We start from the raw sequence: 10,470 nt of genomic DNA, 5'->3' as shown, positions 1-10,470 counted from the left end.
GTATCCCATTAGTTATAGATATTCTTCAGCAACTTTTATGGGTTCTTTAGCAAGGTTTTTGTAGCAACGCGTCGGGAGCTCATCTAGTATATGGAGTTACGCTAGTTTAAATCTCTGCCAGTCTGGATTCGGTTGCCTTGCCATTCACGTCCTCGGTCGAGGTGAGGTCGATGACCGATTGATCGACATGGATGGTCAGGCCTCGTGGCGTGAACGATGCAGTGTTGTAGACCTTGGCTTTCTGTCCGTGATTGTCTGGTCGGGTTCATTGTCGGCCGCCTTCTTCATTGTCTGGTCTTCGTCCTCCGAGCTCGGAGGCAGACTCGCCTCTGTAGACTCAAATAAGCTTGCATCGTTTGCAAGTACATCAATGATAAAATCTGGCGACCAAATCATGGACAGGTCTCCTTCCGCCCTGGATGCAAGCACATCTGCCACCTCATTAATCTCCGGGCTCTCCCTAGGACAATAAACAAAAAGGATACTAGAAAAATTATGAGCTACTTCCTCCGTACCTAAATAATTGTTGTTGGAAGAATACACTAGTTTTCTCAGCAATAATTATTTAAGTACAGAGGGAATAGTTAATATTCTTTTGAAGTGCACTAGGTTATTGAGATTTTGTTTCACACAAGTTGTACGTTTACTTGTGTCGTTTCTTTGTCAATTCTGGGGCAAAGATGGCAATGGGTCGGGTTTGGAGCAGGCGAAGCTGGTCCAAATCCAACCCATGACCCATATGCCTACCGTGTGCCCATCCACCAAAGTATCCATGGGCACCAATTGTGCCCATGCCCAAACCCATTGGATATCCAGATATCCATGGAGCTCCATGGGCATAAAAAAAATCAACATGAAGCCTTCCCGAAGATCAAATTAACTCTTCAATGTTTGTTAACTAAGATTATATTTAATAATTATGTTAGTGGAGTGGCGGGGGATTAGGGAGCATGGCCAGACTTTGACCTTCTCTCACTCCGAGTGACTTGGGTTGGACATTTGCTTAGATTACTGTCACTACCATAGGGTCCCATGTGTCATAAGGGTATCCACTCGATATCCATGGAGCAAAAATTAAAACTGTGCCCAACCCGGATGTTCATGGGTATCCATATCCACGGACAGAAATGCGCTCCATACCCTTACCCAATCGGGCCGGGTATCCATGGATAGCCAGATCCATGGATAAAATTGCCATCCCTATTCTGGGGTGTTAAAACATAATTCCTCCACTTCAAATATTTTGTTAATTCTTGTAAAACTCTTGTGCTAACAAAACAAAATGCCCTATACTAATTTTGAAGTGGAATGGATGGAGTAATTATAGTGGCTAGATGTACAAATAGCATCCTCAGTGCACACAAATGGACCGATAGAGTTTACAACCTCTTTGATTTGCAGGAATTCTAAAGCACATGAATATAACATGATGCCGTTTTGAATACCACACGAATGTTTGGATGTTTAATTGTACACATGAAAACTATGAGATTCTTCACTGGAGGATGGAGTGGATGAAAATTTCCTATGAGAAAAGTTCGAAAGGGATCCTCCAAAATTCCTTTGACAATCCTTTGAAACCAAAGAGGCCCTTAGACAATAGGAAAGCAGTAGGAAGAAGCTCCGTTATCCCGGCAAGAAGCAAACTGTCCATCCATCCTCCAAACGCAGTTTTCTCACGAACAACATCGCACCATACATCAGTGACAAGAACTTTAGATTCTTCATTGTTACCACCACTGACAATAGCAGAGAACCAGAGACCAACGTGGACCGTGAGCAGTGCTGAGTTATGTTTGGCGGTCAGTCAGTCACTCGGTGGCAGGGCGGCGGCCTTGTCGAGGGTGTTGCCAATGTCGATGACGAATCGATACCTGACGTCCGCCTTGGCAAGGCGCTCCATAGCCGTGTTCACGTATTCCGCGCTGATCACCTCGATGTCTGCCGTCACACCATGCTTCGCCGCGAGGTCCAGCATCTCCTGGGTGTCGCTCATGCCGCCGATGAAACTCCCTGACAGGGTCTTGTTCTCTGTCCATCCAACCACACATACAATATATAGTATGCATCAGTCACACACAAAATGCATGTGGTTGATCAATGCATGATTTCTTCCAAGTTGCGAGATGGGGTAGGATGAGATGGGAAGACTTACTGGCAACCAGAGCAAAGGGAGGAACCTCGACGGGCTTCTCTGGGAGGCCGACCATGACCATCTTGCCGTTGGGCTTGAGTAGCCCGAAGAGAGGGGCCATGGGGATGTTTGCAGACACCGTGTTTATGATGCCATCCATGGTGCTCATCGCAGCCTGTAAACACAACACAAATTAAGCAGTATTATAAGCATATAAGCAAGCAGACATGGACTCCTGTTTTGTTTCTCGGTCTATGGTCTTGTTTGATGATCGGACACAACGGATAGATAATCGGCATACCTTCATCTCGTCGGCGTTCTTGCTGACAACGAAGGCGTCGGCGCCTAGCCTCTCGAGAGCCTCCTGTTTCTTCCCTGGCGACGAGCTGATCACCGTCACCTTCATCCCGAAGGCCTTGCCCAACTTGACGGCGACGTGGCCCAGCCCGCCCAGTCCCAGCACGCCGAGGTGCATCCCGGGAACGTTGAGCCCGTGGTACTTCATGGGGCTGTACACGGTGATGCCGGCGCACAGCAGGGGCGCACCCTTGTCCAGCGGCATGGCGTCCGGGAACCGGACCACGAAGCGCTCGTGCACCACCACCATGCTGGAGTAGCCGCCGTAGGTGAAGGTGCCGTCGCGGTCGACCCGGTTGTAGGTGAAGATCACGCCCGGGCAGTGGTTCTCGAAGCCCTTGTCGCAGCTCTCGCAGGACTGGCACGAGTTCACCATGCACCCCACGCCGACACGGTCGCCGGCCTTGAACCTGGTCACGTTCTTGCCGACCTCGGTGACCTCGCCGGCGATCTCGTGCCCGGGGATCACGGGGTACGTGGCGTCCTTCCAGTCGTTCTTGATGCTGTGCAGGTCAGAGTGGCAGATCCCGCAGTAGAGAATCTTTATTTGGACATCGTCATCTCCAGTGCTCCTAAATTACGACAAACATGAGCGTCTTGGAAAGAAACGTCATTACATGCGAGTGTGCGAATCAAGATAACAATGTCAATAGTAAATCATGGGTTCGTCTATCAACTGAATTCAGTGATCACTCAAGCAATCATTTGGCCTATTATCAGCGGTCAATTTTTTGTTACAGCAAATGACACGATTCAGTCAGCAACACTTGTCGAAAATAGAGACATCCAGAAAATAATTTGCGTGGCAAATTCTAGGAACGCAAATCCTGAAACCATCCCATCAAGCACCTTATACAGCCATGTACTAATTACACGAGCCTTTCAGTTCCAACCGCAATTCACTGCTCCATCATGTGCGCTAGCTATATGCCACTCGTTTTCCACGACACCCCTTGATTCAGGCCCCCGTTTGGCCTTTGCAAAGGCCAAATTTCACAAAAGATATGGCAGAAAGCAACCCAAGACCCACCATCACAAATCTAGGGAAACAAATTGGCATGCCACAGAGGCTATTTCGAGAATTTTCCCTCGATGAAGGGCGCAGTGGTGCCCACTGCCGGGCGCACAAATTCGCTCAAATAATAGGGAGGACAGGACACCTTTAGAATATCGGAGGGTTGCTCTAAGGCGAAACAACCGCTGGTTGATCTTGCGAAATCCAGATCCAACGAGCCGTTAATCGCCGTCGGCTGCACGACAGATTTGACGGGAATAAATTATTCCACGGAACCATGCATGACACGTACAGTACGTACAACAAGCGAACGCCGAGCGGATGGGACGGAACGGCGGACAGCGCCGCCGTAACCGCCGTGTCCGGGCCACGGCGGCGCGGGCCCATCGTCTCGCGCGGACATATATAGCGACGGCCACGGCCCTAGGTAGAGTAGATTGGCGCGGCTTGCGTACCTGCGGGTAATGGCGAGCGGGGTGAGGTGGCCGGAGGCGTCGCGCGCCGCCAGGCCCACCGCCTTCTGCGTGTGCTGCTTGCTCTGCTCCGCCGCCGTGGGTGCCATCCTCACGCGAGGGTTGGCCGGCAATCTCTAGAGCAACTCCGCGGAAATTTCTGCCAGTTTTTTTTTCTTCTTCTCTTTTTGATTGGGTGGTGCGATAAGAGAGAGGGGAGTCCGCTGGCAAGGACGACAAGAGGTGGGGCGCCTTTTATGGAAGGCCTGCACCGCATGTGTCGATCTGCCAAAGGAACCGTCGCTGAGTCGGTGGGCCGTGGGCCGTTGGCCGTGGTGAGCACTGACGTCAGCACCCACTCGGGCCGAGAGGATATTATTACTCTCATCTTTTCATGTTGCCACAAGTGATGTATTGTATGCGTGCTATTTATCGTAATCAGAATTTATTTTGTATATATGTATTATTAAAATATTTTATATTTTAAATTTTGCATTCAAATCTCAAACCGCTTTCACCGTTGGGTTTTGATGAACTTTTTTTTCATGAAGAAAACGGGTCAAAAAACCATGCCCCTTGCGATAGAGAAAAAAAAACGGAAAACGCGTTTTTCGTCTTTTTCCCCTTTCCGACAGGTACAATCGTGTCTCTCATAAAGGTAAAACCGTACCTCTCACGTTTTTTCTCTTTCCGAGAGGCACGAGTGTGTCTCTGACGAAGGCAAAACCGTGCCTCTCACGGAAGCAAAAAACGTGCCTCTCGCAGAAAAAGAAAATAGAAAACACGTTTCTTTTCTTTTCCGAGAGGCATGGTCGTGCCTCTTATGGAAGCAAAATCGTACCTCTCGCAAAAAAAGGAAATCACGTTTTTTTATTTTCGTGAGGCACAACCTCTCACGAAGGCAAAATCATGCCTCTCACGGAAGCAAAACCGTACCTCTCGCAAAAAAACAGAAAACATGTTTTTTCGCATAAAAATATATTATTATTTCGTTAAAGAACTAAGAAAGACTGAAAAACTGAAACATCAAAAAAAGAAAAAAAAAACCAGTCTAAAGAGCTGAAAATGCGCGTGAAAAAATAAAATAAACAAAATTCAGAATAAACACTCAGAGCACGACACATGACGACGGCTAAGAACGCGTCAAGTGAAGACGCGTGAGAGTGCTTGTTGAAAGGCTACCGAAGGAACACTCGCTAACTAGATGCGCTCGTGTGCGTAAAAAAAAGACGCCACTTCGACGAAGACAAGGCGCTTGGGCCGGCCCTCCATGGCCCTGAATCATTTTTTTATTCTACTAGCTAAATGCTCGTGCTGTCATGGATCAGTTGTTTTTATTAAAAAGGTGTGTCAAATATGACAAGACGTGGTTTTAATTCCAGGACAAATTGATTAGCTCTCCTAGAAAAAACCGTGGTATCTCTTTAACCCCTCCCCCTTGCAACATTTCTTTCTCCTTACCCTTCCTTTCCCTTTCACCCTTTTTCACACTGCCGCAAGCAAGTCCTCTTCAAAATCTTGTATTTTAATTTATTATATTATTAATTTTCAAAATATTATTTTGATCTCCTTTTGGCGGTCAATAGTTGAATGGAAATTTAAGAAGTACCTTTCACAACTATGTGAAAATAAACATGAACTCCAATGAGTATAGAAACAAAAAGAACAAAACCTTATTTTCTAAAAAAATAGACTCTCTCAAACAACATATACTACTACCAACCCCCAAAAAAGACCTACGAAAGAGGTATGTTTAATGTCAAACATTTAACCATTAGGTCGCTTTCATAAAAAGTCCTTTCTGCCTCCATCAAATGACTTGGAGGAGCATCTTGCGTTCAAGCACTTCTCTATGAATGGGAAGCTTGAGTTTAAGGCTATCATCTTCCTTATCAAGAGAACTCCTGACCTCCTTGAGAATAGAAAGAAGCTTGACAAACCAAGCTCTGTGTGAGCTCTTTGCGCCCCTAGTCTCCATCACAAACAAATATAAATTGAAAATTTAGAGACAGGATGTTTGCAACGTTAGTTTTAGCTCTTATAGCTAAAAAGCATATGATTTGATTGCCTCCAAGTTTCAACATTACCTTAAGCCTTAGACATGCTTGCTCTTACAGCTAAAAAAACATATGATTTGATTGCCTCCGACTTTCAACATTACCTTGAGCCTTGGACATGCTTTCTGATTTTGTAGAGTCACAAATCAAAGCTCCAAGCATGACGGAAAATTGAGAGCGGTGTAATGAGTTAGGACTGGCTTGAACATTCAATAGGACAACCAACACGAAAACTATGATGACATACCGCCATCACACGAAATATGTAAATGTGTGCATTATTTAGGTTCTTAACATCCATATCTCATGCTCTTCCTCCTTTTCTCCTATCCAAACGTCTCATTGACAATCTATTAAAATAGTAGCAGCTTGCCACACAGATCGGGCCTCGGTCAGCGACACAACAGGAGCATACATCAACCTTCAGGAAGTACTCTTCAAGCATGATATTGACCGATAACCACCTTGATTGATGGCAGTAGGCCGTGAGAAGGCATCACACACTCTGGCTCACTAGATGCCGGCTCACCGCAGGAGTAATTCTGCACACATGAAGACTTCAAAAACAAGAATCAATGCCATAAAAAAACTAAAAGAAGTGAAAGGATCGATATGGTTGACTAGAGGGGGGGGGGGGGGGTGAATAGACAACGACCACTTTTTAATTAATCTTAGCAAGTTAAGGTAAACAACATATGGGTTCACAAATATTACGACAATGAGGTGAACCCTAATGGAGATAACAACGAGAGCTATTAAGACAAGCAAGATATAGTTAACAACATAAGCATACACAAAGTAAAGGTTAGAGATAACCACAAGTGGAACCGATGGAGACGAGGATGTGTTACCGAAGTTCCTTCCCTTTGACAGGAAGTACGTCTCCGTTGGAGCGGTGTGGAGGCACAATGCTCCCCAATAAGCCACTAAGGCCACCGTATTCTCCTCACGCCCTCGCACGATGCAAGGTACCGTGATTCCACTATAGGTGCCCTTGAAGGCGGCGACCGAACCTTTACGAACAAGGTTGGGGCAAACTCCACACAAAGCTTGGAGGCTCCCAACTAGACCACGAAGCTTCACCACAATGGAATATGGCTTCGAGGTCACCTCAACCGTCTAGGATGCTCAAACACCCAAGAGTAACAAGATCCGCAAGGGATTGGTGGGGGAATCAACTTTTCTCTTGGTGGAAGTGTGGATCTAGGCCTTCTCAACCAATCCCTAAAGAATCAACAAGTTTGATTGGCTAGGGAGAGAGATCGGGCACTTTTGAGCTTGGGGCGCAACAATGGAGCTTGGGAAGGTAAGAGATGAGGTTCCACAGCTAGAAGAACCCTTTATATAGTGGGGGAAAAATCAAACCGTTTTCCCACTCTCTGCCCGAGCTCCAGCGGTACTACCGCTGGCTGCAGCGGTACTACCGCTGGCACTCCAGCGGTACTACCGCTGACCAGGGGCGGTACTACCGCCGACTAGCGGTACTACCGCTGGTTGCAGCAGTACTACCGCTGGGCCCCTAGTAGTGCAAAAGCACTACCACTGCCAAGAAAGTCTTCGCAAAAAGGTCCGTCCACGAACAACCGCTAGGCAAGCGGTACTAAGTTCCTGGAGCGGTACTACCGCTGACCAGGGGCGGTACTACCGCCAGCCAGCGGTACTACCGCTGGATGCAGCGGTACTACCGCTAGCATTCCAGCGGTACTACCGCTAGGGCCAGCGGTACTACCGCTGGGGACCATTTTGCAAGGAGGAAAGAAACACAGTGGCGGGGGCCGCTCCAAAGATGAAGGTAAGGGAAAATATGTGAAGTGTGCGCGTGCAAAGATAGATTCCAGCCAAACCTTTCTACTACGGTTCCCCTCTTAATAGTACGGCTTTCCTATGACTCAAATAAAGAGAATCGTAGAGGGCGCCGTGCTTCCGTTCCATGAATGAGGAGGCGAGTCATCTTGTGCCGTTGACGTGTGTTATGTGAAACCTTAACACACATAGTTAGTCCTTTACGGTACTGTCATCAATCACCAAAATTACTTAGGCATAAACTATGCCCCAACAATCTCCCCCTTTTTGGCGAGAATAATATGAGAACAAAAAGATAGAGATATATGACAATACGGGGCATATGACTCACAGCATATGATGGAAATAAATCTCACATAAGTTCATGTCTCACAAACGATAGCAAACTAGAAGCAAACCAAGTTCGAAGCAAACCACGAAAGAAAGCAAAGCAAAGCAAAGTTCGACTACGAAAGCAAATCCAGCTCCTAGACTCTCTCCCCCTTTGGCACAAGACACCAAAAAGGGGCACACCTAACGCCACAGGTGGTTACTCCTCATCCTCAGCATCGCCGGACTCGTCGGTACCCTCCTGATCGTCCTGCTCCTCCTCTTCCTCCTCATCGCCAGACCACTGGTAACCTTGAGCCTGCATCCAAGTAGCCTCTAGAGTGATGTCGTCCTCTGATCCGCTGGAGATGTCCACATCAAGAGTCCTTAGAACACGCTTGTGCCTCTGGCGGCTCTCCTTCTGAGCCACGTGCGCCTGGTACTGGCCCTTGGCCTGCATACAGAATAGGGTCTTCATCTTATCCTGCAGTTTGATGGCCCAAGATGGCATGGCAGAAGAGCGGGACTGAGAGGCGGTTCCTCTGTCAGCAGCAGTCTCTGTGTCAGTATCCATGTGCTGAGAGGAAGTTGATGGGTTGGCCCATTTATCCTTGACGCGAAGCTTGACCAGGTCGTGCACAATGTAGTCAGACTGAACGTAGAGCTGCTCCTGCGGATAAGTATCTTGGCACTTCTGACGAATATAAGCGAACATATAGGGCCCGTAGATGGGAACCTTACGCATGATGATGCAGTTCCAGAGCTTCGTGAACATCACATCAGAAATATCAAGAGGGGCAGACTCCTTAGTCATAGCCTCCTCACAAAGCAGCAGCATCTCAGCGAAAGAGCCATGAACCTCGTCGAAGTTACCAATGCGAGGGAAGAGGGTGTTGCGGAAGATCCGATGCATGATGTCCAGATGCTTGGGGAGCACACCCTTCCTCACATAGAGTTGCTGCAATCTGTCCTTTGCTGGGGGCCTATCGGTGGGAGCTGCAGCATGAGGACGCGACCCAAGTGGAGTGTCAGCTCCCTGGAAGTCAACCTTGAGGAATGTCATGAATTCACGCCAGGTACCGGTCATCTTCTGAGTCCCAGTCATCCACACCATAGAGCGCTCTTCATCAGGAGAGAGTGGACCGTGACATAGAACTGGGCAACAACAGTGGGGTCAAAATCTGTCTTGAAAGTGATGATGTCCTTGATGCCCAGTTTGTCAATCAGAGAGAGGGCATCACCAAAATAGTCCAGGTTCCGCTGAAGATGAGCTAGGTCAATCCACTGAACGGGGACATAGTTCTTCTTGAAATGCATGAAAATATCACGGTAGATCCTGCAGTGATCCTTTGCCCAAACATGGTCAACATTCTTGATCACAGCCTTCTCTTTGAGATAATGGTTCTGAGTGCGAAACCGCAGAAAGTCCTTGGGGGCCATTGTTAGGACATTGATCCCCTTATCCTTGTTTGCGGTCTTCTCGAAGGACTACTTTTTGGGTTGCAGACCTGAAGTGGCGGAACCCTCGGGAGCCTCTGGGTTGCGATACTGCTTTGACTGCGTGTCCCGTGGGGGGTTCGAACGGCGGGAACCACCCGTGACACAAAACACACAGCGAAAAGAGGCGACAAAAAGAGTCAAGGCAATGAACTAGAAAAAGCAGAAAAATAAACACTCATTACCAAGCACACGAAAAGAATGCACAATGAATCCTCCTGGCGGTAGTACCGCTACCCCTGGCGGTAGTACCGCTGGGGTCCTAGCGGTAGTACCGCTACCCTTGGTGGTAGTACCGCTGGGGGTCCTAGCAGTAGTACCGCTACCCCTGGCGGTAGTATCATTGGGGGTCCTAGCGGTAGTACCGCTACCCCTGGCGGTAGTACCGCTGGGGTTTTGACTTTCAGATCTGATAGATAAAATAGACCTCATGCATAGGGCTACACGATTTTTTACGAGGGGCATGGGCTGTATATGGACACTAAGAACTCCACCGCAGCCCTACTCACATGAGGATCACAGGTATCACCGAAATAAGTACATGCCTAGGCAAGAGAGAGAGCAAGTTTTAGATCTAATCCAACCATAGTTCAAGTGCTTGATCTAAAACAAGTAAATCCTAGGGCGTGGCAAAATAATCAGCAACGATTCATAGGACCTACACTCCCCGCAAATATCTCCTTCATGCCATCCAAGAACAAGGCACAAGATCAAAGACATGGATACAATCCCCCAATGCTCCTAACCCTAGAACAAGAACATCAACCAATAGAAGAAGGGGAGGAGCTTTACCGGGATTCATGGCCCTTGGAGGAGGAAGGAGAAGTGGAGCAACCCCTCCAATCC

The 10,470-nt window shown here is 47.8% G+C and overlaps 1 protein-coding gene across 1 annotated transcript; it reads right to left on the bottom strand.

Annotated features, from left to right (window-relative positions):
* Positions 1-1,373: 1,373 nt before the first annotated feature.
* LOC123411089 (probable cinnamyl alcohol dehydrogenase 5) lies at positions 1,374-4,200 on the bottom strand. The gene is made up of 4 exons (XM_045104010.1): positions 3,962-4,200; positions 2,436-3,063; positions 2,156-2,309; positions 1,374-2,031 (listed from the first exon to the last, which is right to left on the bottom strand). The coding sequence occupies exons 1-4, from the start codon at positions 4,066-4,068 to the stop codon at positions 1,808-1,810; spliced, it is 1,113 nt and encodes a 370-aa protein (XP_044959945.1). The 5' UTR covers positions 4,069-4,200; the 3' UTR covers positions 1,374-1,807.
* Positions 4,201-10,470: the final 6,270 nt, after the last annotated feature.

Source organism: Hordeum vulgare, chromosome 7H, assembly GCF_904849725.1.
Source record: "Hordeum vulgare subsp. vulgare chromosome 7H, MorexV3_pseudomolecules_assembly, whole genome shotgun sequence".
NCBI lineage: Eukaryota > Viridiplantae > Streptophyta > Magnoliopsida > Poales > Poaceae > Hordeum > Hordeum vulgare.
This window is presented reverse-complemented; position numbering and strand designations above follow the sequence as displayed.

Bases quoted from the DNA above. Each gene is read 5' to 3' on its own strand.
- LOC123411089 (XM_045104010.1), bottom strand. From the start codon at position 4,068: ATGGCACCCACGGCGGCGGAGCAGAGCAAGCAGCACACGCAGAAGGCG. The intron at 3,064-3,961 runs GTACGCAAGCCG...GTCGTAATTTAG, and splicing joins CCGCTCGCCATTACCCGCAG to GAGCACTGGAGATGACGATG. The intron at 2,032-2,155 runs GTAAGTCTTCCC...TTGGATGGACAG, and splicing joins TCCCTTTGCTCTGGTTGCCA to AGAACAAGACCCTGTCAGGG.